Source organism: Penicillium subrubescens (assembly GCF_028828155.1).
Source record: "Penicillium subrubescens strain IBT 31985 chromosome Unknown utg000004l_segment0_segment0, whole genome shotgun sequence".
Lineage (NCBI taxonomy): Eukaryota > Fungi > Ascomycota > Eurotiomycetes > Eurotiales > Aspergillaceae > Penicillium > Penicillium subrubescens.
The window spans coordinates 1,764,049-1,789,918 of record NW_026643154.1 but is presented as its reverse complement, the minus strand read 5'-3'; the positions used below and the strand labels follow the sequence as shown (position 1 = coordinate 1,789,918).

Here is a 25,870-nt window from a genome sequence, read left to right as displayed (position 1 = left end):
CCATGAAAAGAAATTTTATCTCGTAAATCTCCTGCCTACTGAAAGGAAATCGACGGACATATAAGATAAGCGCAGAATGAAGGTGCCGAAGGTGCCTGAGCTCACATCGGACTGACCCATAACTTCTGGACCCCAAGGCTGACACAAAACGGTAAATTAATTCTAACAATCTGAACCAACCTGATAGTAAATGACCAATTTTTTTGGTTTTCTATTTTTACCGTAGTGGAGGATTCATGTAGGACTTTCGCCCTGGCGATTTAGGGGCCAACGGTGCAGAGTTGAACATGATGCCGTTGGGGGCTTTGGGGGCGGAGGATGTTTCATCAGCATAATGAGGATATTCTTGGGGCATCGTTTACATCTAGTCACACACATTGATGACGTGCCGGACACATTGCATCTCTTTCAGCGAAATAACGGCCGGCATGATTCTCAGCACACTCACCCGCATCAAATGTCATGCAGTGTTTTTGATAGAATGGTCTAATTGTCCATCTTTATCTAGAGAAGAGCTAGTTTGGGTAGTTAATTTCTAGCAAATGGATCGGGAGCCGTATTTCAGTCGCTTCAAGAAAGCTCTAGGTCTACTATTTTCGAAGATGCGCGGATAAGAACCCATTGTCAACATTCAAAGTAGAAATTCAGTAGAGTGATATAGCATGAAGGCTATTCAAAAGTATCGACGCGGACCATGGATCCCTCAAAGCTCAGAACCTCTACAGCATCAACAGCAAACTCTTGGCTGGTACCATTGCCGAATTGCGCGATAAAACTGCCAGCTGCCGAGTCCCCACTCAACACAAAAGTCATATCCGAAAGGCCAACAGTCAAATGCGAGTTGTCTTCAAACTCGGTTTTCTGAGACGCGTCTAGCTCTTGAGCACCATGAAACGTTCGATGAACTGGTGACAGTTGAACTATAACTCTCGGGACGGCAGGTGATGAATTCTTGGGAAAGTATGCGCCGAATATGGCAACCTCTTGACCCGCCTTTCCAGACACAAGTAGGATCCTGGCTGTTCTGGTTACGGACAGGCAAGATTTCACACTCTTAACATCTACCTCCGGAGAAGAATAGAGCGTTTCTGGTGTTTCGATGGGGAAGTCTTGGGGCAAGCTCATCGACAGCTGACTCATAAGAGGGAGACTCATGAGGAGTCCCTTAGGAGGAGGCGCTGTTTTGGCTGTCGGCGTGAACAATTCTTTCAGTACTTTCTGTGCTTCAGTCACTGATGACGGGGGAGTCGCGGACGGAAAACTTTTGACCGAGCGTAAAGGCCCGAGGACTCGAGGTAGACCCAAAAAGGTATTTTGCTGCTGGAGATTAGCTTATAGTTCTTCGCTGCCCATAGAGCAGCTAATACGCACCATTGAATTGCCGAGGATGTTGTCAAAGGCCGTAAAAGGCACAGCGGGTGAATCAGCAGCATTTAAAAATGCCGCCAATAGGCACTCTGTCGCTGCTTCGATCTCCGACGGAGAAGACGTAAAGTTATCTGGGTCAATACCGGCCACATACAACTGAGTAAGAAGCATCAACCGAAGCAAGGGCCTGAAATCCTCTGCCGGGATCGATCCGCTCGTCAATGTGGAGTTTGACGAAGGAAAATGTTCAATAGAGGGATATTCAGGTCCTTCAGTCACTGCGGTCGGGAACCGCTTATTGCGCTTGAAGTTCCCATACGTGATTAGGTCAAGAGCTTTCTGAAGATGATAATCTTCTTCTGGGCCTCGAGATGATCCGGGGGTCCCTTTCTGCTTTGCCATGCTCTGGAACAACAGAATTCGTTGTTTCGTGCTGAGACGATCTGGGTAAACGAGTGATGCCTCGTCGTTATCCTGATCCAAAAGCTTTCTTCCGTCCAGTCCGAGCAAAATGATCATGGCTGTACGCAGCACATCCGGAGATAGAGTATGGTGCGGATCATTGTGATACGGAAACGACCCCAGCCGCAGGAGGCAACGGTGCACGATTGGGCCTGCTTCAGCAACAAATGAGGCTAAAGCAGGAGGAAAAGTGCTGGTCATGAAATTTTCCAAATCGGTTTCCGTCCAGACTGTAGCAAGTTAGCTTGTGAAGTTGAGCAATAGTAGAGTCTAGACCTTACATTTCGCTGAGTCCGATTCGGTGCAGAAAATGTTGAAAATAGTCTGAAACCATTCACTTTGAGCATCGCTCATATAGAATTTTGCTAAACGCCATTTGAATCGTTCCTGAAGTTCCTCTGGCGTCTGTCAGTATATTCTGACATGCAATATTTGACTCCAAATTGGCCATACCGCGGGTTTGGGTTGGCGGGAGAAACTCCGTGGGAGGTTCCTTGGTCACGGTTTGACCCATAACTGAGATTTGAATCAACTGTCGTAAGTACGCAAGTACTACTAGATAGGCGTTTGGCTTTGAGTTTGACGAAGCAGAGACAGAAAACGGATGATGGATGGGAATTGAGAGGCGGAGAGAGGGGCGGGGAAAGGGAAGAGGTGCGGATGGGGAGGGATGCCCGGGATGGAGCATGGATTGACACCAATTGATCAGCTGATCTGATAAGAGGCACAAAGAAAATGAGGTCAGTCAAATCTGCCTTGTCTAAATTTGACATTGATCAGCTCCCTGCTGGGGGCAAAAACCCAACATAACCCCCATGCCAAGCACTTCTGGCCCCTTATGGCCCCTTTCCACTAGCTGATGCCTTATTGCCGTTCAGCATGCAATGATCCTTCAGCAATCATGATCGCGTGAACTTGTCTTGGGAAATAGATCGACACGGGACTATCAATATGCAGCGGTCTGACGGGGCTAGGAGATATGCCTGTAATGTTTCAGGATATCGAGTCAGAGACTTGACGTGATACCGCGTTGGGTATTTCAACCCGGCAGAAGACGTCGAATCTGACATTTGCATCTACTCGTGCGTCTGATTTTGAAGCAATCACTGATTATTGCGTTCCCAACTTCGCAAGTTCTATATCACTTGTCGTGACACAAAATGCGTCTTCAACTTTTGTCCTTCCTAGGTATAGCCATTTTTACTTCGCTTGTCGATGCAACTGGTTGCAGCAAGTGCTTGAATCAGAACGAGGACAAGATCCGTCTGGGCTGCTTCAACAAATGCAAAGATGCCTTCAATCCTAGCAGCACTGAATACCAAGTATGCCGTGACCAGTGCACCGAGTTTGTCTTTCAGGATCATTGCTGCACCTCATCATGCAGCGGCAATGCTGATGTGTGTCTCAATGACTACTTCCATCGCGTCGGCCTCACCAAGCGGGAGTCCTCCAATGAAGAATCCTTTTATCGATCACAACTCGACGCGATTCGAGAGAATCCTGATCTCCTCGACAAACGAGCCTTGTTGGCAGGTGACGCTCCATACCATCTTGTCCGGAGCACTGAAGACCTGCGCTCTCTGAACCATCCCGATTTCAAGGAGACCATTGTCTACGATGTGAGCGAGGCAGGTAGCTCAGGCACTCTCGATCGTCGGGTTGACCATGGTAAGGTATGCTGCCTGGCTGCCAAATCAGTCCTGAACGTGGGGGCTCTCGCAGTTGGGCCTGCACTGCAAAAAGACGAGTGGAGCGAGGAGGAGTACGCTGGACTGGTGCTAGTGGGCTTTGGCGTTGCGGGTGCGTATACTTGCAATCTTGTGTACAATGTGCAATGTGTCTTTTTCAATGCCAGGCCTGCTCCGGGCCAGTGATTGTGGGGGGCTCTATTGCTGATTGAAGGATTGTGCTAGTAACTACTATCATGTTGTGGCTTAGTTATCATTGATTTTCTCTTTCAATTTGGCTGTACTTTTGTGTCATCGTTATTATTAGTGCGCAGTAGTTAAAATCCGATTTGGGGGCCGTTTGTTAGGTTGTTTCATCTCCAGCCCCAGCCCCCGCCACCGACGCCTGACCTTTACTTTCTCTTGACGTAGTTTCTGTTATCTTTCGTACATTTGCCCCCAAGTCAATCCTACCCTTAACGCTCCAAGTCTTCAGTTCATCATCATGGCGCAAGAATCTTCAATGTTGATCTTCTTTCAACGAGCTGTAGCAATTGCTCTTACGGTTACCACGTGCCGTCAGCTCGGATCACTCTATACTCCATTATCTCTGATTCTCCCATCAAATCTCTTAACGGAAACCGCCGATTCATTGATTGCTTTTACGATCGTAACGAGCACGCTCTTCTTTACATGGCATATCGCAGGGCCAACAACCGACTCTTTGACTCTTTCCTCCACAAGTCTGATTTTCTGGCGAAGCATTCTCGCTAGTATTGTTCTTGTCCTCGCAGTATGTGGTGACTCCCTTTTCAAAAGAGTCACTTTGGCCTTAGCTGTCGGGGCATGCTGGGCTCTTGGGTGGGGGGTCACTACGGCTGAGCAGCGGAAGTCCTATTGGCAATTTGCGAAACAGGGGTTCATTCTGAAGTTGGTTGATCTATGGCAGAAGGGTAAACTTTGAGGTTTATCTTCCGTTCAGTCTTTCTGGCAGTTGGTTCGAAGGGCTTTATTGGGCTCTTTTGCTTCTCAGCATAGCCTTTCAATCCGGAGTGACAAACCAGCAGAGTCAGCTGTCACCCTTTACATCGGCTTGTTACTCAAGGGAATGGAAATAGTGCTCAACAAGAATGTGATTGGACCTTTGATTATTCTCTTATTCTGATTATCTTCTAAACCGTGACGATTCGATTCTAACAGTAGTGCTCTGCACACGAGCTTTGATAAGATCACAGTGTATTTGCCATAAAATCTTGGTATCGATACGAATCTTTTCGATGACGCATATTCAAACTCGGCAGGATGAGATAAACAAGCGTAATGCTGCAGTTTCAAGTGGAATTGGGCTAATTGGTCACATATAGAAAGCACATGTATTTCTGCAAGTCCACTACACTTCATTCCACAAGGCAGCACAAATCAGACATAGACCACAAAATCCAAATCTCAAGATACATTCTATCCAAGCTCAATCCTCCTAATGCTCAAAACTCTCATCTCGGCCAGCCAGCTCCTCGGTGAGTAGCCCGATTAGTGGATGTCCTTCCACACCTCCTTGGTGTAAACCATGCAGTTGTTTGTAGCAAGGTTGTATGTGGGCCAATTGCGGGCATATGCCAGGCCTGTAAATATTAGCCACCTTAATCAGAGCTTATAAGCAAGAAAGATCGCTCTTTGAAATACCTTGGTTCGTGATATACTGATCCGTCGCCGTGGTCTCTCCCAAATACTCATATTTGCTCGGCTTGCTAACTTTAACCCATTGCTGCTTCTTCTCATTGAAATAATGGTTCGCCCACCACAGATTGTCGACTTGGGACTCCACTTTTCCGCCGATTGGAGTCTGGCCAAGCTTAGTTTCGGCCTCGTCGCTGATCATCTCGTAGGCCTTGGCGTCGAAGGCCTGACGTCCAGACCGTGTGGCACTATTGAAGAACTGGCCTACGATGAGGCGGACATGCGAGTAGTCAGGCAGACACTTGTACTCCCCGTAGACAGGGGCCCATTTTTCGCGGAAGGCGTATCGTTTGCCGTTTTGAAGCTGCACGCCCTTTTCGGCAGCAGCTAGAGTCATGGCTTCGTAGTTATCTTTGTCGACTTGGCTTTGGTCAGGGAAGCGGTCTGCGGGATGGGCTGCGAGGCAGACATTGAGGAGGGCAAAGAGAAGGATGAGGATATTGTTGAAGGCTTTCATCTTGACAATAGTACGAAGATATTGATAGAATTCAGATAATGCTTGAGGACTTCGGATATTGCGAGGCTGGTAGTTGTGGTGTTGATTTTGACCACACCTTCATCACTTTATATCAAGATTCTGTTGTGCAGAAAAACGAAACTCCAAGTAGTGACCCTGATTTGGCCCCATCGACGCGATGTTAGAGAATAGAAGAGAAGTCGTCGAAGGATGATCCCCCAACTCCAATGGGGCTATTCCGGGTGCTGAAGCGGTTGTTGCTAATTCGAGGATGCCTTAGATCAGTACGTCAGCTTCGACTATACAATCATTTTGGCCCCTCTGAGGCAATTTTGAAGAGAAGAAGAGAAAGCGTCGGAGGATGATCCCCCAACTCGAATGGGGCTATTTCGGGTGGTGAAGCGATTGATGCTCAGTAGTGAATGTGTTAAAGCAGTATACCAATTTCAACGATATAATCATCTTGGCCCCACAGATTTGAGCAGGCTGTGTCTGAAGGTGTGGAAATGCCGGCATTCATGCCAAGATCAAACTGTGGGGATAGGTTCTCTTCTCAGGCGTGTTAGCAAGAGGGCCAGGGGGGTGGGGGCTTGGCTTGGCTGCCACGAGTAATCAGAACTAATTGCAATCGTTGTTTCATTATTTATTTTTATACACAACCTTGAAAATATTATCATGCAATTCACTCTAGCCATATCATACTGCGGGGCTGGTTCTTCATCTACATATGCCAAGAGACATGAAACATGTGTCGACCCCAACTGAAGAGTATATGCTAGGGAATACATTTATAGAATTATACAGCATTTCAAGCTTCGCTGATCTTAAAATGTATGCGATTACGCCTTGCTGTAGACCCCAATACCAACAGCAACAGGGGCCGAAGGATTCATTTACACCCCCCTGAATCACTTTCTGATTCTCATCAGGATGAATTCTTGGCAGGATAGAGTGGCATTGCAATGGTGAAGTCACAAAGCACGCTGCCAGTATGCCGGTGATCTGCGCAGAGGCAATGGAATGGCATCCTTTAGCCGATAATCGAAGTAGACATCGCTCAACGGCGGAATATAAATTCAAGGAAATATCCCCGTGTTCTGCTATCTTCATCACCAACAGCATCAAACATCTATCCAAAGCAACACCTCAAAGACTCATCTTCCAATCGTCTACAAATTCCTTACTATCAATCGCAATGTATTTCTCCAAGATCGCTTTCCCTCTTGGCCTCCTGGCTACCGCAGTCAGCGCTGCTCCGAGTTCCTTCCAGCAGCCTTCCTCCATTGTCAGTCGAGAGATAATTGACTACGGCGTCTCTTCTCTGGGCGGTGGAGACCTTGAGAAGCGCGAGATTATCGACCTGGGTCTCACCAACGATGGCACCGATGATCTTGAGAAGCGTGGTAAGAGCAACTACGTCTCTAGCTGCGGTAAAAACTGGATGCCCATCGAGGATGACAAGAGCAAGAGTCACTCGGGCTACCGGTCAGCCGTCGAGCAGTATTGCTACCACGTTACCCACAGCCAGGATGGCCTGCCTACGGTTATTGGACATGGTCAAAAGCACGCTGCCATCGTCAAGGGCGGCTATTATCTGAAGGGTGATGTTCCTGCGGCTGTTAACTGTAAGCTTCCTGACTGAAAACCTTGGATGGCATCCTCTGACTTAGTTTCTAGTTGAAATCCACAACAAGATGAAGGATGGCGACCACACTCCCAACCAGTCGGACTGTGAGACCTATCTCATGAAGATGGCTGATACCAACTCCAAGTGCTACGGCAGCAAGAACAAGGACACCAAGGGTGGCACCTGGCAGATTGGCAGCGACGACGTTAGCTACCATGCTCTTCCCGAGGCCAATTCTACTTAAATTGCGGATGGCCAAGAATTACGGGTGAGATAGAGAATTGATATAGCCTCATTTCTCTTTTGGTTTGAATTTCTGTTTATTGACCTGTTATTTTGTTGATTTACTTGTTGTTCTGTTGATTTACCTGCTTTGCTCTGATTTATCTGTTATTCCGTTGATTTACCTGTTATCCATTTACATCGTGATTGATCTGAGTTAGCCGTTGACAATAGAATGTTTCTACTCTTCTATATTCTTAGGAGTTATATACAAGTAAACCTAATTATCACTATATAAGTTGTGGTCATTGTAACACAAAAGCCATAAGATGTGTACCTGCCTGCCTCAAGTGGAAATCCGAAAACAATGATACTTGCGTACAGACGATCTCCAACTTGCGCTTAAATTATTGAAATGAAATGTCTTTCTTGAATTGTTATACTAAGCAGCTACATATTAAACTTAGAACTCATTTTTTGGGATATCATAGTCTTGATCTCCAATCTATACTTGCACCTTACACTGTGCCAAGAGAATATGATAATGAGCCCACATAGAAGAACATCAACGTCTAACAAAGAGAAAGAGGAGAAATTATTGTCCGAGTAAAAGACTCTAAGCAATAAGATGTGATAGCAATAGCTTAGGTTGGTGCCTTAGTCACTGATCGCGTAGTGGCAGTTTCAATGTGGCAAGTGCCTGGGACTGTACATCACGCTTCAAACGGTTTGATATTCCCCAAAACAATCTATCTCACGCGTGCCTCTTCTCGTTTTCACCATACACTTATTCTTTTACTCTGTTATTCTGCTTTGAGGCTTTGATTTACTTCTTTCCCAGGCGAAAACATGGCATTCTGGGGTTCTATAATCCCATACACATTTTCGAGGTCCACGTCCACGCCTTCAGCTTCTACGACTCCACCTTTTTCAAGTTCCATTTCTGCTGGTATCCCAACACCTCCACCTCCACCTCCATGGCAATGGTGGACTCAGCCTGGGACCACCCCGTGGGGAAAAACCTGGGCCCAGAGACAGGCAGATTCCACATTCTTGATCTCGATGAATGAGCGGATGATACGAAAACATATCGAAGAGTAAGTACCTCATGGTTTTGGGGGCCGGTGTCATCGAGTGAGGGCGTCAGTATTGACTTTGACAATCTTAGCTGCTTCTTCTTCCCGCGATCTTGCGATGTGAGAATCATTTGCAGGGATACCGTCTTCTTGGCGCATAAGATCGTCCTTTGTCACCTGTCGCGTTTTTTCAAAGCAGCTTTTCATGGCAAGTTCAGGGTATGCATTGTTGTGGGTGCCGGACCGGTCTGTGGAGCTCCACTGACGAGAATATTAATTTCAGGAATCCTGCGGAACCCTGACAATTACTGACAGAGACCCGATGTTGGTGGAGAAAGTTTTGGAATACCTGTACACGGCGAACTACACGCTGATTCCAGGTATGTTTTGACATGACACAGCTATCATACAATGTTCTGTCTCTGTCGACAACACCATATACTGATACTCAGAATAGACAAGCAGGAGATCGTCAACTCTGATGGTATCCGATCCACGAACACTCCAGATCATTAGAAATGACTAACTTCCGAACTTCAGGTTCCGAGAATTCGAGCCTTGACGGTAAATCCGCATCTCCACGATGGAAACGTCCCCCGAATAAAAGAAAAAGATTCTCAGTCAAGAATGTGTTCCACTTCTTCGGAATGAGTGCCAGGCCAAAGACCACCGCGCCCCTCCATAACCGACTTTTCCAAAGCGCCGTCTACTTCCATCTCCTCGTGTACGCCGAAGCAGACTACTTCATGATCGACGAGCTGAAAGTTAAAGCCGAGGCAGAATTCTGCAAAGCATTCGAAAAGCTACTCACAATCGAACTAGTTTTCAAAAAAGAGTATGAGGCTCAATTCACCATCAGCAAAATCATTGGCGAGCTATACAGCCGCCGTGGCAGCTACAGCGTCTTGAGGGAAATGGTGCTCGAGCTGATGCTCAACAATATGCCCGGTCTGCGACAGACTATATTCATGGCCCCAACGGAGGGGTGTTTGTTTCTGAGCTTGCATCCTGAATTTGCGGCGGATCTCTGCTGGGGTATGATCGAGAAGACGTTTCCGTCTGATATGCCTATATACTATCCCACGATCATGCCAGAGCAATTTGCGAGTTGGGAACGGCAATTTAAGGCGAGGACTGGGCTATGTTAGAGCTGGCGAGAGCTACAAAGGCCTTGTAATGGTTCCTGAGTGCATACGCAGAGACGGTGCAAATGATGATTTTGATGATGATGTGGTATTGTATGTCAGAGGTGCGAAGGCCGAAAACAATCAAGCCTCCTGTGAGAAATAATAACATTTTCGAAATTCAAGAATTGAGCAAGATGGGACATGATTTCTCCATATCATGGCTTGGAAAATGAGGGAGATAGCGCTAAAGCCAAGCTAGGAACTACGGAATGATTGTGGATTAACTCTGGACAAATGTGACTGGACAAATGTGATTCAATGCAAAGATAAAAGTAGCTTAAAACGTCTACTGAAGATTATTTGCATGATTTAGTTCAGATTCAATTTGAGACATCCTGCTTTTTTTGAATAATCATGATTTCCATGTTCAATTCCTCGATAATCCACAGGCACATTTGAGCATAACGCTGAGTCAGCACAGACTTTATGCGCAGATAAGATAAGCACAACACCGAAGCGAAAACCCTCAAAATTCAACTTCTTTGGCAAATCGCACAGGCCGCCGACGGACGTGAACCCCACCACCACCACCATCACCTTTCCTTCCGCCCTTGCCGTCCTCCCTCGGCGCGAGAAAAAATCACCTCGTCCTCTCCTTTCCTCCTCCGACAATCCTTACCGCCCACAATGTCCTACGACGACCGCGTCAATGCGCGCCCAAGCCTGAACGACGAGTCCGATGTTGAGGAGGAGGCTCTCGTTAACGACTACCGTGAGCAGGTCAACTTCGAGGATGGAATGAGCGATCTGGACCGGACGACATCCCTCGGTGGATCGCAGGCTCAGGACCTCCAGGCACAGCTGACTGCCGCCGCTACCCCGCTGGAATACCAGGCGACCCTCGAGACCAAGTTCGCCAGCTACGACAACTACTGCAGTCTCTTCCACTACATCCTGAACTCGGAGGGCCCCGTCGATCTCGAGGTTCCCTCGGTAGGTGCTCCGCTGTGTCATTTCATCGCTTGGTGGTCGGACAAACAATGAATGAAAAACCGATGCTTGGCATTCATGGGACCAGTCACCAAGCTGCTACGTAACAATGAAGGGAATAAAACTAACACTCGATGCTTTCATTCTAGTACTATTGGGCCTGGGATGTTATTGATGAGTTCATCTACCAATTCGAGTCGTTCTGCCGCTATCGCAACCGTGTCGCCCGTAGCGGTTCCTCCGAGGAAGAGGCTCAGGTGCTCCGCGAGAACCCCAACACCTGGGGTTGCTATTCCGTGCTGAATGTGCTCTACTCCCTCATCCAGCGCTCCCAGATCAACGAGCAGCTCGCTGCCATCAAGCGCGGTGAGGACCCCGTTGCCTTCGCTGGCGAGTACGGTTCCCGCCCTCTGTACAAGATGCTGGGTTACTTCTCCATCATCGGCCTGCTGCGCGTGCACTGCCTGCTCGGTGATTTCAGCCTCGCCATCAAGACCCTCGACGACATCGAGATGAACAAGAAGGCCATGTTCGCCCGTGTGATGGCCGCCCACTTCACCACCTACTACTACGTGGGTTTCTCCTACATGATGATGCGTCGTTATGCCGATGCCATCCGCATGTTCAGCCACATTCTGGTCTACGTCTCCCGGACGAAGAACTTCCAGAAGGGCGGCAACAACTACGATGCCATTGCCAAGAAGAACGACCAGATGTACGCCCTGATCGCCATCTGTGTCGCTCTCCACCCCACTCGCCTGGACGACACCATCCACTCCGCCGTTCGCGAGAAGTACGGCGAGCAGTTCCACCGCATGCAGCAGGGCGGCCCCGAGGCTCTGCCCGTCTTCCAGGAGCTCTTCCGCTCCGCTTGCCCCAAGTTCATCAGCCCTACTCCTCCTGACTTCGACAACCCCGCCGTCAACGTCGACCCCGTCGACCACCACACCGCCATCTTCATGGATGAGGTCAAGAACACTCTGTTCAACCCCACTATCCGCTCCTACCTGAAGCTTTACACCACCATGGACTTGAAGAAGTTGGCTGGCTTCCTCGAGGTCGAGCCCGAGCAGCTCCGCTCGTGGCTGTTGGTCAACAAGCAGCGCAGTCGCCAGATCCGCTGGGTTGAGGGTGGTCTGCTCGATGGTGAGGCCGTTATCTCCAACGACCTCGACTACGCCCTCGAGGATGACCTCATCCACGTCAGCGAGACCAAGGCCGGTCGCCGCTTGGTGGACTGGTACCTGCGCAACCTTGCCCGCGTCTACTAAGGCGGTGCGCCTCCCCCAAACGACCACCTCTCTCCTATATCTGGTTTGCTATGCAACCCATGACCTGGCTTACAGGTCTTTGGAGAGGGTGAAAAGGTAGAGCATTGGACTGACTCTACATGCAAGAAAGAACGGTACATGACTCGAGATGAATTTTTTCTTTCATATTCTTTAAACCGCTCCCCTCCTTGTTTTCTTTCCCCTCATATTAACCTCATTGTTTCCTTCTGTTGCTGGTTTTTGTACGCCTTTTTCTTTATCTTTGTTTTCCTTGGTTTATTTGTCCCTGGTCCCTCGTCGGCTCAGAGGACTCGTCCTTTTGGATTTTAAAATCAAGTCGGGCTATCGCGATATCTTTGGAGGGCGTACGATTCACATTTGCCCCGGTCTGCGGTTCTGCTTTTTCCAAGGGGATGATGCACTCGCGGTGAGTGTATGTGTTGAGGTAGATGAAAAAAAGAGACTTGATGAAATGCATAGATCAACGATTAAAACTCAAATCCATGTTCTGATGGTAGTTTAAACATTAAAATCAGCCCAAGTAGCCACTAAAGATTCTTTGAACTTTCCCGATAATTGCAGACAGCCCAGATGCTCCATTCATGTGCCGGCCTCTCAGTAAATCCGCGTCCGAATTCATTCCCATTTGTGCCTGAATTTGATGTCTCATCTCCCTCCCGTCTCCCATGGATATATCTCTACTAAACCCCAAATTCAAAAGCCCACAATGGATCTCACCCAAATCTCATCCCAACTCTCCTCATCACCCAGTCGATTCCCAGACTGTTGTCTCTCCATATCCACAAACCTACTCACAACCCTGACAACCCTCCTCCCCAAAAAACCCGCATTCACACTTTCAATCGGCAGCGGATCCGGCCTTTTAGAAGGCCTCCTTTCGCACTCTAATGCATCAATCTCCGTGGAAGGAGTCGAGGTAGCCTCGACTGTTAATCGGTATATTGCCGAAGAAGATATGCATGTTGCGGCTGGTGCTTGGGATCTTTATGCACGGGCGAAGGAGGCTAAGGCTTGGATGTTTGTTTATCCTAGGGAGCCAAAGTTGATTTCTAGGTATATTGAGACATATGGTGGTGGGGAGGTGAAGATTATTATGTGGCTTGGGCCGAAGATAGATTGGATTGATCATGAGGTTATTTTTCGAGAGTCGGTGTTTGATGAGGTGCATGTTTTGGAGGATGTTGGGTTGGCGCGTTATGAGACTGCAGTTGTTGCTAGGAGGTCTGTTTGATATGACTTTTTGTATTTTAATGATTGCATGAGTGTTCATCTAATGCGCTATACGTGAAGAACCCATGAAATAACGACTGTTGACTATGGTACTACATTTCTCCGGGATCATTCCGACTCTTGGTCGAGGTAGATAATATCATAGAGAGGAGGGGTATACAATGCAAATTAATCTATCTGTCCAATATGGATATGCTGTATCTGTACACGCAAAATAGAAAAAAACCACCTTGGACCTTGAAGCCTGTTGGTAGAGAACCAGGCCCAGATCAGCCCATCACGTCAAAGCTCGTGCCACAACCGCAGTTACTCGTTGCCCGCGGGTTGTCCACGATCTTAAACTGGCTACCGATCAGCTCGGTGGTGTAGTCGACCGTGCTGCCAGACAGTAGTTCAAGCGAGGGCTCGTCCATAATGACCTTTGCCGTGCCAGCGGCATTTGTTGAAGTTTCCGATGGACCTGCCTCTCCTTCGAAGATGGTATCCTCCTCGGCGTCGATCTTGTTTGCTGATTCGAGAGACATCAGGTATTGGAAACCATGGCAGCCGCCGCTGGTCACAGTGATGCGGAGATGATGGTAGGGGTTTTCTTCTTTGGTAGCGGAGGGGGAGGAGGATGGGTCGGTGATTTCACGAAGACGCTGTTATAATTGACAATTAGTGCGAGTTTCATAGCAAAAATGATAATCCGAGAGCAATCAATAAAAAAGGCAAAAGGCGAGCTCGGAAAAAACAGCAAAAACAAAAACATACAACAGCCAGGATTCGCATGTGGTCACCCACCATACTACTAACTGGCCGGCGTGTGGCTTAAGTACGGCTGAGCGGACGGGAAGCCCTGTTCTCCACACCCTATGGTCGTATGTGTCAGATTCCTCGGAGAACCGACACAAGCCGTGCTAGGTGATTGCATCCAACCAATTTCATGGAGGACCCAACCCCGACAACAGCCCAATGTTCGTTCCCAAGGTCTCCAGACAAGCTGCCGGCTTGCCACACGCCCCAACACATACCTTCAAACATAGAGGGTAGACATGCAAATACCAAAGCCAAATAACCAAAAGGAAGCCATTATACACGTACCGTCACGGCGCGAGGGGAGATACTGATCATAAGAGCCTCTCCGTCATCTCCGGTTCTCGGATTTTGCGTAACCTTGGTGGCGAGACGGGTGGGTGAGGTAGAGAATGAGGCGACGGACTGGCGAACAGGCGATCGGTATAGACAACTCCGCATAAATGGCTTATGGATAGGTGCTGCGCTTGCTGAAGCTGCTGTAAGTCGGCGGGCAGCGATTTGGCCGGCGGAGGAAGATGCGGAGAGGCGCAAAGCGGATTGGGAGGTCGAGAAGAGTCGGCTGTGCTGCTGGGATAGCCGCCGCATGGCTGTGGATGTGAAACGAGGTTGCGACATGTCTGAATATGTGCAAGAGTCGCTGAGCTCGAGAGATGGCGAAACGAAAGTTGGATTATCAATTATCGCATCGTTCCATCCGATGGCCGCGGGTTAGTCAGTTCGGCAGCAGTGTGATTGGTCAGCTCTAGCGGAGAAGGATGGCAGAATACTGAAAAGGGTAAGGGACCGGAGTTGGCGGGGAAGAGAAGTGAATTCTGTTGACCAGTGAGTCGTACGGTTCTTGAAATTACTGGCTCCGAAATATTGACCGGATATCTTAAAATCAGACGTCTTGTGGCGTGATTAAAATATCACAAAATGGGTTCGCGGCAGCATCTCCGCGATATCAAATCCGGTCCCCCACTTGACTACCAGGATGATATCAGAGCTTACACGCGGGAGTACGCCGAGGCTCTGGATGCACAGGATCCTCTGCATCAATTCCGAGACGAGTTTATCATTCCATCCAAGCAAGATTTGAAGAGAAAGATATTAGCAGCAGACCAGAGTATGTATATTCAGACAAAGCCCTCGTGTGTGCCCCACCTCAATACATTTACTTACTCTTCCTCTCACAGGCTATGACGAAGCTTCCGATGCGAGGTCCATCTATCTATGCGGCAACTCTCTTGGTGTTCAGCCTCGCAGCACTCGACGATACATCGAGCAGTACCTGCGAACCTGGGCTACCAAGGGTGTAACAGGTCATTTTGTACCGCATGAAGATGAATTGCTCCCTCCATTCGTCGATGTTGACACTGCTGCTTCCAATCTGATGGCCCCAATCGTGGGTGCTTCTCAAAAAGAAGTAGCTGTGATGGGTACTCTCACTGCGAATCTCCACTTCCTTATGGCCAGCTTCTATCATCCAACAAGTGAGAAGTACAAGATCATCTTGGAAGGCAAAGCATTTCCCAGTGACCATGTATGTGATTCACATTTCAACATATAGTGGCCAGCTTCCTATATACTGACGACAAACATGAATCAGTACGCAATCGAGTCGCAGGTCCTGCACCACAAGTTGGACCCAAAGGAGGCTATGGTTCTGATTGAACCTGAGAACCCCGATCGCCCAATCCTCACTACCGACCAGATCATCAAGGTCATCGATGAAAATGCCTCCAGCACCGCTCTGATCCTCTTGTCTGCAATTCAATTCTATACTGGCCAATACTTTGACATCCAACAAATCACAGCCCATGCTCACTCCAAGGACATATTGATTGGCTGGGACTGCGCCCATGCCGCCGGCAACGTCGATCTACGTCTACACGATTGGGACGTCGATTTCGCAGCATGGTGCAGTTACAAATATCTCAACAGCGGACCGGGCGGTATGGCTGCATTGTTTGTGCACGAGCGTCATGGCCAGGTAGACAACGAGGAGACTTTCCGACCTCGACTGTCAGGCTGGTGGGGTAGTGATCTCCAGACACGCTTTCAAATGAACAACAGTGAGAAACCCATATTTATCCACTCATTACCAGCATGACGGCTAACAGTTCTCAGAATTTGTCCCCCAACCCGGCGCTGCTGGCTTCCAGCTTTCCAACCCCTCAGTCCTGGACATCAACGCGGTGGTTGCCTCCCTTGAGATCTTCAACCGTGTAACGATGAAGTCGATCCGGGGGAAATCCCTTCGAATTACTGGCTATCTCGAGCATTTATTGCTCAAGTATCCCCTGGATGCTGCCCCAGAGGACAAGCCCTTCACTCTTATCACACCATCTAATCCCACAGAGCGAGGCGCTCAGCTAAGCTTGCGGCTCCAGCCTGGACTTCTCGACCATGTCTTGCACTATTTGGAGGAGCATGGCGTGGTCATTGATGAGAGGAAACCTGATGTCATTCGGGTGGCTCCTGCACCTTTGTACAATACATATACCGATGTGTGGGAGTTTTGTCAAATATTCTTGCAGGCCTGTCGGGAGGCTGTCAAGGCTCGAGGTTGAGGGTTGTATATCTACATGGAAACAATCAAAACTTGCTTTGCGTCGGGCAGAGCCTTGGAAATACATAGCCTACTGTAGTTCGTGACCTTCACTCTCAAAAAAATCCCCTGTGAGTACCTAGCGGACGAACGGACTTCGGACTGGGATAAATGCAGATACCACCTCATTCAGTTATCGCATTATCATCTACATGCTTATAGGTTTGCAAGTCCCGCCGAGCTTACCATCTAATTCTCGTTTTGGTAGGTCTCGCTTGTCGGAGTGACCCGCCGATAAGGCGCCTTTTTACGGAATAAGCACTCAACAGTTACTGTGCGGAGTAAGTACGGAGTAAGTACGGAGTAAACCTTTCGGCATCTCGGCACAGGTCCGTTCTTCTCCACACATCCTACAGGACTGGACCACAGCAAATTTTGGCAGGACCTTGATTCGATACCTTCCACATGGGGTTAAGTCGCGCTAAAACCGAGTCAGGTTTGATCTGCTTCTCAACTATGCTCTTTATAAATTTTCTAGCTGGAATGCTGGCCCGTTCTCATCGCTGAGACGGCCAGTACCGAGCGACAGAGAAATGGGCACTCCGCCAGTTTCAAATTTGAAAGCTGTGGCTACAACTGATGTTGAAACGGCGAGAGATACAAGCCGCCATGCGGGGAATCATGGCGGGGATGTCGCCGATGTCGACTACTCGGTCTTCACGATTAGCCAGCGACGATATATCGTTTTCATGGCGTCATGGGCTGGTTTCTTCTCTCCTGTGTCGTCCCAGATCTATTTTCCAGCTCTGAACACACTAGCTCGAGATCTTCACGTCTCGAACTCGCTGATCAACTTGACTCTGACGAGTTATATGGTGTGTTGGTCTCGTGTCTTACTTCGGCCTAGGTATGAAACTAACTTGAATGGAACAGATTTTCCAAGGGCTATCGCCCATGTTCATTGGTGATTTTGCCGATAAAGCTGGAAGACGGCCTGCCTATATCGTGTGTTTCGCTATCTACATCGCCGCCAACATTGGGCTGGCCCTGCAGAACAACTATGCAGCCCTTTTTGTCCTACGATGTCTGCAAAGTGCAGGGAGCAGTACCACGATCGCCCTTTCGTCGGGGGTCGTCTCTGATGTGGCCACCGCGGCCGAACGTGGATCCTACATGGGCTTCGTCACGGCTGGCTCTCTCTTAGGACCGTCAGTTGGCCCGGTCATTGGAGGTCTACTCTCGCAGTATCTTGGCTGGAGAGCCATCTTCTGGTTTCTAGTCATCTTCTCGGGTGCTTTCATGGTTCCATTCTTGGTCTTCTTCCCTGAGACTGCACGAGGTGTCGTTGGTGATGGTTCACAACCTCCTCAACAGTGGAATATGTCCTTGATCAGTTACCTCAAAGCGCGAAAAGCCCGCGAGGAAGGCATCGAAGCTCCCGCCAGCCCACCTAAGCAGAAACTACGGTTTCCTAATCCTTTAGAAACATTGGCGATTGTCGCCCAAAAGGATACCAGCATCGTTTTGCTATGTAATGCCATCCTTTTCGCTGGTTTCTACGATGTCAGTGCCACGATTCCCTCTATATTCAACGAGCTATACGGTCTAGACGATCTCCAGATTGGACTGTGCTATATCCCATTCGGACTCGGTGCTTCTATTGCGTCCATACTCAACGGAAAGTTCCTGGATTACAATTACCGCCGCATAGCGAAGCAACGGGGATTCCCCCTCGCCAAAAACCGCCATACAGACCTGAGAAATTTCCCAATCGAGAAAGCTCGCCTCCAGATTGCGTTCCCGATGCTCACAATTGGAAGTCTTTCCATCCTGGCGTTTGGGTGGTGCTTGAATTTCAGGGTTCATCTGGCTGCTCCGACCACTATTCTGTTTCTAATGGGCCTTACACTGACCGGGGCTTTCAATACTATCAGTACCATTCTGGTAGACTTCTACCCGACACAGGCAGCTAAAGCGACGGCTGCTAATAATATTGTGCGATGCTTGCTCGGAGCTGGCGCAACGGCTCTGATCGATCCTATGCTTGCAGCCATGGGCCGTGGATGGTGTTTCACTTTCGTGTCGCTGGTTATGTTGTCCACATCTCCGCTGCTTTTGTTGGTCATCTTCAAGGGACCTAAATGGCGTGAAGAGCGCCGTCTGAAAGAAGAGGCCAAGAAACTTGAAACGGAGACGAGCCCTACGAGCGAGAAGTGAACGTGGACCAACGATAATGAGATAGGCCAACCAACACTGGGTGTCTTTGCGATCATTTACAATGCCGTTATGAATTTGCATGGAACTATATCGATACCCTTATTGAAGCATCAGATACTGCGGTGTGCTTTTTTGCTTGCTTGCTATTAGAAGAGTTTGATCAATCATAATACAACCAAAAAAATCTAAACTCAAAAGGTGCCCTTCCGCTTATGCTACAATCAATCACTTCATGACCACCTATCACTTGAATGCAAAGTAGGCTTTCTCCAAAGGCAGCCTCTCTGATTCCCACGCGAGCCAATCCGATCTCGTAGTCCTGCCCGAAAATGTCAGTATCCAACACCAAAAGGGAACCACCCAGTATCAAAACATACGGTAACAATCCCATCGCGTTGACTTTCCAGATGCCCAATGCCAGCAGTAGGAACTGCATCAACACATATACCAGCTTAACGGCCACCAGGCGCCCGCGCGTGGAGGGGGTCTCGTATTTGGCGAACGCCGCATTGGTGTTGATCAAGCCCTGAATGGGGCCCTTGAACAGCATGAAGACCATCATGATGCTAAAAATCTGGAGGCTGTTGCCGGACATGTACATCATGATTCCGTTCATGGGGAGTTGCTTGGACGGAGCGATGGCGATCTCCCAGGCCTTCTTCATCTTCAGAGCGTCGGTCTCTTCGGGCTTCTTCGCGACAGGTTGCTGCTTTTCTTGCTGGCGCTGGTATAGGTTAGCACTAGTACAAATCGGAGGATCTTTAAGTCCTCAATCCAAGCAGCAAATAACATCTAGAAACTCACCTGTTTACCTCCCCGGCCGCTGGAGAAGCCTGGTGGATCCGGGATGCTGGAGGCGGCTTTGGTGGGACGCGGCAGCGGCGAGTTCATCGCGGTCACCCATTGCGGCGGAGGGGGCGGCGGTAGAGCAGACGACATGGTGAATAGATGCCAGAGAGAAATTTAATTCAAGCTGGCTGGGAGATGAAGTTGCGATGTGTTGGTGTGGGGAGGAGATCACAAAGTGGGAAAGATGACGGGTCCTCCCAGGAGGTTTCCTCCGCAGCTCTTCCTCTCCACTGCCACTCCGCCTTAGGCCTCGATTCTCCTTTCTCTCCGCGTCCCTGTCTCACTCGCCTTTTCTCTTCATCCCACGCCCGTCAATTGCCCGTGGAATCTCGAATTATGTCCTGTCAATGATCCTCCCTGTTTCCGATTCCCCCGACCGGGCCACAGTCGTGGTGCAGTGAAGACTCTCGCCCTTTTCTCGACATACAGGACCACATTCCCCTCCAAAGCCGCGATCCCCGAAACGTCCGAATACGATCGATTTTTAGCACTGTTCAACAGTACGGCCTTGACTGAACCCGATTCCCTCGATACATTCCTCTTGCACGTCTATCGCCTGTCATCGATTGGGTGGCTGCCAGATACGCCCAAAGTCCCCAAAAAGAAGGAGTCCGAAATAAGCTCGTGTGATTCGACTACACAGCAGCCATGAGTTCCGGAGGCGATGCAAAGCTGTTCGCTAGGGTACGTGATAAGCTCTATTGATTTCTACTCGGCTTGATCGTCCGACTTGCCTATTTGTGGCTTTAAGCCAACCTTCCCCGCATCTTGTCAATGCGCTGCTCGTCTTAAATGTGACAGGGTGCCGAGACAGACTGCCCAACTTCCTCTCTTTGTCTTGATAAGATCAACCCTCTTGCTTTTCTACACTGTTATACCCTAGCGCTTGTTTCCACATGTTTATCGCTTTCGCTCCATATGCTCCGCCCCTTGGCTCACGCTCTCTTCAAACTCCACAGGGCAAGGTCGCCGAGTTGCGCCAGGAGCTTCATAGCGGCGGCAAGAAAGATAAGAACTACTCCGCCAAAAAGATCGCCTTGAAGAAGATCGTCGCCAATATGACCATGAGCAATAATGATATGGTTGCGCTATTCCCCGACGTGATCGAGTGCATGAACCTACCGAGTTTGGAGATCAAGAAGATGTATGTTGGGATAGAAAGCGCCTGCCAGCCTGCGGGGCAACCTTCTGCCATGGAGATCGCGTTTGCTAACAGGTCCTCTAGGTGCTTCCTCTTCCTGGTCAACTACTCGAGAATGAAACCCGAAGTCGCGATGAAGGCGCTGCCGATTCTAGTTGATGTATGAGATTTCTATATCAAAGATGAGACACAGGGAAGGATGGATGTTTAACAGTTGCTTATAGGACATGGAAGACACAAACCCGCTCGTGCGCGCCCTCGCCCTAAGAACCATTTCATACGTCCATGTGCGCGAGTTTGTCGAGGCAACGTTCCAACCGCTGAAGCGCCTGATGCAAGATAACGATCCATATGTTCGTAAGACAGCTGCCTTTTGCGTCGCGAAGCTGTACGAGCACGATAAGAAGACGGTCGAGAACTCCGATTTGATTGACCGGCTCAATCGGATGTTGAAAGATGAGAACCCGACCGTCGTGTCGAGCGTTCTGGCCTCCTTGTGCGATATCTGGGGTCGCAGTGAATCGATCTCTCTTACCATCGACTATGTCAGCGCTTCAAAACTAGTTTCGATCTTGCCTGACTGCTCTGAGTATGATCCTCTCAACCCACATTACTTTGAAATTCACACTAACAGAAGAACTAGATGGGGCCAAAGTTATATCCTTGAGGCCTTGATGTCTTATGTGCCTCAGGACACTGCCGAGGCGCTCCTGCTGGCAGAGCGAGTTGCCCCACGCCTTTCTCACCAAAATTCTGCTGTCGTTCTTACTGCTTGCCGAGTTATTCTCTACCTTATGAACTATATCGCCGACGAAAAGCACATCACTTCGTTATGTCGCAAGCTATCACCACCTCTTGTTACACTTCTCTCCAAACCGCCAGAGGTCCAGTATCTGGCACTTCGAAATGCTATCCTGATTCTGCAGAAAAGACCGGAAGTCCTGCGCAACGATATCAGGGTGTTCTTCTGCAATTACAACGACCCAATCTATGTCAAGGTGACGAAGCTGGAGTTGATGTTCATGTTGACGACGAAGGACAATATCTCGATTGTTCTGGCTGAGCTTCGAGAGTATGCCACGGAGATCGATGTCCATTTCGTTCGCAAGGCAGTGCGCGCCATTGGAAAGCTGGCCATTAAGATCGAGTCTGCTGCAAAGCAGTGCATTGATACGCTGTTGGAGCTTGTGGGCGCCAAGATTCCATACATCGTTCAAGAGGCAACGGTTGTGATCCGCAACATCTTCCGCAAGTATCCCAACCAGTATGAGAGCATCATCAGCCACGTGATCCGCAACATTGACGACCTTGACGAGCCCGAAGCAAAGGCAGCCGTCATCTGGATCATCGGTCAGTATGCAGATCGTATTGAGAACTCGGATGGGCTCCTACAGGATTACTTGGCCACATTCCACGACGAAACGGTCGAAGTGCAGCTGGCCCTGCTTACGGCTACCGTCAAGCTGTTCATCCAGCGGCCCACCAAGGGTCAACAACTCGTTCCGCAGGTACTTAAGTGGTGCACGGAAGAGACTGATGACCCCGACCTCCGTGATCGAGGATACATGTATTGGCGTTTGCTGTCCACCGACCCAGCCACCGCCAAGCAAGTTGTCATGGGCCAGAAGCCCCCCATCACAGCCGAGAGCGAGAAACTTGACCCACGCACTTTGGAAGAACTTTGCCTCAACGTTGGCACCCTGGCTACGGTCTACCTCAAGCCCATTCACCAGGTCTTCCGCGCCGCACGACCTCGCAGACTCCAACACAGTCCAGCCTTGCAACGGCCCCGGGTCGAGGACGGTACCGCTAGCATGCTAGAGTACAACCCACCTACCGCCAGCATGGCTTCCGCATCAACCAGCAACAGCGGCCTCGCCACCATCACCACGACGGGTAACCCTATTAGCCCTATCAATGCCCCTCCTCCCCCGACATTCCCGCTCGACCCCAACGCAACTGGTGGTGGGGCTGGTGCTAATGCTATTAATGCAGCCGATAGCTACTTCAATGGTATCGGTTCTCAGCACATGGCCGCGATGGATCTGGGTGGACGTGGAGACGGTGGAGCAGGAAGCGGCGGCGCGCCTCAGTCGCAGTTTGTGGTCACCCAGAACCAGCAACAGGGGTATCAGCCACAGTATGCTGGCGGTGCTGCTACGGGCGAGTTGCTGCTGCTGTAGGTTTGATTGCTGAGGTATAATTGTAGATAGAACGCATTGATATCAGGTTAATAAGTGATATGTTTCTGATTGTACCATGGCGCCTGTTATTGCCTTCCGTGTCGGGAAACAGTGAAATACTTTTTCAATACTGATATCCCCGTATTCCAATATTCGTTCCACATTGAAATAGTCATGGCAAAAACTGTCTATAACATGCAGTATTATATCAGGTGACGTGCGGGGTCGCTCCTTTAGGCGCCTTTCAGCCGCAGCGAATACAAATCCCCATCCACACTATCAACGCGTGAACTGCTTACAGGAACGTCTGAATGGCGCAAATATCAGATCTCATTCGAGATTCCAGGCTAGAAACCCGTTTTCTTCTGGACAGTGCAGTGGAAACCGTCCATACATTCCGGGAGTCAGACCCAACTTCTGGACAACGCCTTGTGATCAGATTGGAGCATTGGCAGCGGCAGAAAAGGATCGGAAAAGGTGGATATGGTAGCGTCTGGCTAGAGAAGCGCATTAAAGGTGGGCGATCAGGAGTTACAGCTCACGGTAGCCCAGTCCGAGCCGTCAAGCAGATTGACTTGGACACGCGATTCGAGCCTATTGATTATAATCGTGAGTTGGAGGCAATTGCCAAGTTCTCACATTCTCGTGTTAGTCTCTATATGTTAATTATCTATGAGAAAGATCAAGTCATGCTGATTGAAGTAGTATGAACGATGCTTCGTCAAGTCATTCGGCTGGTACGAAGGGCCTGGCCAGCTCTTCATAGCAATGGAATACCTCGAAATTGGCGACCTGTTCACGTATCTATATCACAAGCCATCACTGCCAGAGAATGAGGTAAAAGAAATTGCCTACCAGATTCTTGATGGTCTGAATATGATGCATGAAAATGGGTTTTCTCACCGAGACCTCAAACCAGAGGTAAGTTCACTTATAGGTGTGGAAATGAGAGCCTTCACTAAAGCGAATGGCTAGAATATACTCATTAAATCGCATCCTCCAGCTGAGTGGTGGATTAAGCTGGCAGACTTTGGTCTCACCAAACGCATACAAGAGGGCCATAAGCCATCGACGATACAGGGTACCCCAAGATATTTTGCCCCTGAACTTTGGGGCTTTACTGAGCGGGGCAGTGCGTATGCCACTGACATTTGGGCCCTCGGAGAGATTCTATTCGAGATCCTCACCAAAAAACCTGCGTTTACTACAGCATTGCTTGCAAGCTACAAAGCCCAGCACCAATTCCCCATCACCAAGCTCAGGGACGTCGGTGTCAGTCAACAAGGCATCGACTTTCTGCTTTCACTTATGTGCCCCTATCCCAATGATCGAACAACGGCTTCATCTGCTCTGTCAAACGTGTGGATACAATCAGTGATCCCTGCCCCAAAGTCCACAACGCCCTTTGAAGACAAACCACAGGTTCCCAGTCCAGTTCCAACGTTAACCGAAAGTTTTGCGTCATGGAATACAAGATCTTCTACAGAAGCGCCGCAGACTGTCATTCACAGCATGCCTGATTCAATAACAACGCCATATCTGGTAAACTATACCCAAGGGAAGACCTGTACAGCACAGCAGAGAGAGGCTTCTTCTTCTTCTTCTTCTCTGAGGACTACGAGACCACAGCCTATGGATAGTCAAATCGGGACCCTTACGCCCAGCCTTTGCCTTTTCGAAGTCCTGCAAGAGAGGGCTCTCTCACTAGTCAATCAGCATCAAAACGAAAAGGCAGAGAGCATATTCCGTCGAGCTCTTCATGGGCGGGAGAAAGAATTAGGCTATGATCATAAAGACACACTCGATTCTGTTTATTGGCTTAGCATCTGCCTCCAAAACCAGCATCGGTTCAAAGAGGCCGAGGCTATGTTTCGACGAGCTCTCCAGGGACAAGAGCAAGTGTTAGGTAATGATCATAGGGACACACTCAATTCCGTTTATTGGCTTGGAGTATGCCTCCAAAACCAGAATCGGCACGGAGAAGCCGAGATTATGCTTCGACAAGCTCTCCAAAGACGAGAGGAAGTGCTAGGTAGTGATCATAAGGATACACTCAGGTCTGTACATTGGCTTGGTGTATGCCTCGGTCAACTGCATCGGTTCAAAGAGGCTGAGGCTATGTTTCGGCGAGCTCTCCAAGGGCGAGAGCAAGTGCTAGGTAATGATCATAAGCACACGCTCGAATCTCTTCACGAGCTTGGTCTTTCCCTCTATGACCAGCATCGGCTCACAGAGGCCGTGGCTATGTTTCAACGAGCTCTCCAAGGGCGAGAGCAAGTGCTAGGTAATAATCATAGCGACACACTCAATTCTGTTCATTGGCTTGGTGTATGCCTCGTTTATCTGCATCGGTTCAAAGTGGCCGAAGCCATGTTTCGGCGAGCTCTTCAAGGGCGAGAGCAAGTGCTAGGTCATATTCATAAGCACACACTCGAATCTCTTCATGAGCTTGGTCTTTGCCTCTATAACCAGCATCGGTTCGTAGAGGCCGAGGCCATTTTTCGACGAGCTCTTCAATGGCGAGAGAAGGTGCTAGGCCATGATCACGAAGCCACACTCTCCTCCAAATATTACATGGAACTGTCCTATAAGCACTACCATTAAACCGCAAACACGTGGCTAGGTGCGAGTCATTGGCCGGTGCTGCGTGTTACAGAACGCAAACTGTGAGAATGGACCCTGTACGCCCAGAGGTCATGCCATCGGGGCTAATGACCAATTAGATAACTATGAGACCATGTCATGAATCTGTACCCTTTCTAGTAAAAAGGTGGTGGTTTATTATCAACTCTTGGGGGGGGTCCAGGCTTAAAGGGAATCATTCATTCATCCATATTGAAGTGTACAAGGTTACAGGTATAATAGGAAATTACCGGCAGTATGAACATGTTACCAAT

At 49.1% G+C, this 25,870-nt stretch overlaps 12 protein-coding genes across 12 annotated transcripts; 8 read left to right on the top strand and 4 right to left on the bottom strand.

The window, feature by feature from the left end:
• Positions 1-549: 549 nt before the first annotated feature.
• On the bottom strand, positions 550-2,557 carry N7473_005745 (uncharacterized protein). Its single transcript, XM_057151685.1, has 4 exons — positions 2,284-2,557; positions 2,112-2,228; positions 1,372-2,060; positions 550-1,320 (listed from the first exon to the last, which is right to left on the bottom strand). Exons 1-4 carry the CDS (start codon positions 2,516-2,518, stop codon positions 670-672), a joined length of 1,692 nt encoding a protein of 563 aa, XP_057009490.1. The 5' UTR covers positions 2,519-2,557; the 3' UTR covers positions 550-669.
• Positions 2,558-2,990: 433 nt separating this feature from the next.
• Positions 2,991-3,704, top strand: N7473_005744 (uncharacterized protein; the record flags this gene model as incomplete). The annotated part of the gene is made up of 1 exon (XM_057151684.1): positions 2,991-3,704. One exon carries the CDS (start codon positions 2,991-2,993, stop codon positions 3,702-3,704), a length of 714 nt encoding a protein of 237 aa, XP_057009489.1.
• Positions 3,705-5,027: 1,323 nt separating this feature from the next.
• N7473_005743 (uncharacterized protein) lies at positions 5,028-5,691 on the bottom strand (the record flags this gene model as incomplete). The annotated part of the gene is made up of 2 exons (XM_057151683.1): positions 5,028-5,119; positions 5,181-5,691. The coding sequence occupies 2 exons, from the start codon at positions 5,689-5,691 to the stop codon at positions 5,028-5,030; spliced, it is 603 nt and encodes a 200-aa protein (XP_057009488.1).
• Positions 5,692-6,886: 1,195 nt separating this feature from the next.
• Positions 6,887-7,562, top strand: N7473_005742 (uncharacterized protein; the record flags this gene model as incomplete). Its single annotated transcript, XM_057151682.1, has 2 exons — positions 6,887-7,316; positions 7,369-7,562. The coding sequence occupies 2 exons, from the start codon at positions 6,887-6,889 to the stop codon at positions 7,560-7,562; spliced, it is 624 nt and encodes a 207-aa protein (XP_057009487.1).
• A 1,376-nt stretch (positions 7,563-8,938) lies between these two features.
• On the top strand, positions 8,939-9,764 carry N7473_005741 (uncharacterized protein; the record flags this gene model as incomplete). The annotated part of the gene is made up of 3 exons (XM_057151681.1): positions 8,939-8,996; positions 9,074-9,100; positions 9,157-9,764. 3 exons carry the CDS (start codon positions 8,939-8,941, stop codon positions 9,762-9,764), a joined length of 693 nt encoding a protein of 230 aa, XP_057009486.1.
• Positions 9,765-10,430: 666 nt separating this feature from the next.
• Positions 10,431-12,004, top strand: N7473_005740 (putative eukaryotic translation initiation factor 3 subunit EifCl; the record flags this gene model as incomplete). Its single annotated transcript, XM_057151680.1, has 2 exons — positions 10,431-10,736; positions 10,883-12,004. 2 exons carry the CDS (start codon positions 10,431-10,433, stop codon positions 12,002-12,004), a joined length of 1,428 nt encoding a protein of 475 aa, XP_057009485.1.
• Positions 12,005-12,731: 727 nt separating this feature from the next.
• N7473_005739 (uncharacterized protein) lies at positions 12,732-13,256 on the top strand (the record flags this gene model as incomplete). The annotated part of the gene is made up of 1 exon (XM_057151679.1): positions 12,732-13,256. The coding sequence occupies one exon, from the start codon at positions 12,732-12,734 to the stop codon at positions 13,254-13,256; it is 525 nt and encodes a 174-aa protein (XP_057009484.1).
• Positions 13,257-13,406: 150 nt separating this feature from the next.
• N7473_005738 (HesB/IscA family protein) lies at positions 13,407-14,840 on the bottom strand. Its single transcript, XM_057151678.1, has 2 exons — positions 14,339-14,840; positions 13,407-13,896 (listed from the first exon to the last, which is right to left on the bottom strand). The coding sequence occupies exons 1-2, from the start codon at positions 14,666-14,668 to the stop codon at positions 13,525-13,527; spliced, it is 702 nt and encodes a 233-aa protein (XP_057009483.1). The 5' UTR covers positions 14,669-14,840; the 3' UTR covers positions 13,407-13,524.
• Positions 14,841-14,968: 128 nt separating this feature from the next.
• On the top strand, positions 14,969-16,605 carry bna5-1 (kynureninase; the record flags this gene model as incomplete). The annotated part of the gene is made up of 4 exons (XM_057151677.1): positions 14,969-15,158; positions 15,229-15,575; positions 15,642-16,107; positions 16,163-16,605. 4 exons carry the CDS (start codon positions 14,969-14,971, stop codon positions 16,603-16,605), a joined length of 1,446 nt encoding a protein of 481 aa, XP_057009482.1.
• Positions 16,606-17,176: 571 nt separating this feature from the next.
• Positions 17,177-18,800, top strand: N7473_005736 (MFS transporter; the record flags this gene model as incomplete). The annotated part of the gene is made up of 2 exons (XM_057151676.1): positions 17,177-17,458; positions 17,517-18,800. 2 exons carry the CDS (start codon positions 17,177-17,179, stop codon positions 18,798-18,800), a joined length of 1,566 nt encoding a protein of 521 aa, XP_057009481.1.
• A 243-nt stretch (positions 18,801-19,043) lies between these two features.
• N7473_005735 (ER membrane protein complex subunit 4) lies at positions 19,044-19,739 on the bottom strand (the record flags this gene model as incomplete). Its single annotated transcript, XM_057151675.1, has 3 exons — positions 19,044-19,119; positions 19,178-19,524; positions 19,605-19,739. The coding sequence occupies 3 exons, from the start codon at positions 19,737-19,739 to the stop codon at positions 19,044-19,046; spliced, it is 558 nt and encodes a 185-aa protein (XP_057009480.1).
• An 806-nt stretch (positions 19,740-20,545) lies between these two features.
• On the top strand, positions 20,546-25,577 carry N7473_005734 (putative AP-2 adaptor complex subunit beta; the record flags this gene model as incomplete). The annotated part of the gene is made up of 7 exons (XM_057151674.1): positions 20,546-20,793; positions 20,875-20,950; positions 21,015-21,379; positions 21,434-22,969; positions 23,347-23,620; positions 23,679-23,894; positions 23,949-25,577. The coding sequence occupies 7 exons, from the start codon at positions 20,546-20,548 to the stop codon at positions 25,575-25,577; spliced, it is 4,344 nt and encodes a 1,447-aa protein (XP_057009479.1).
• Positions 25,578-25,870: the final 293 nt, after the last annotated feature.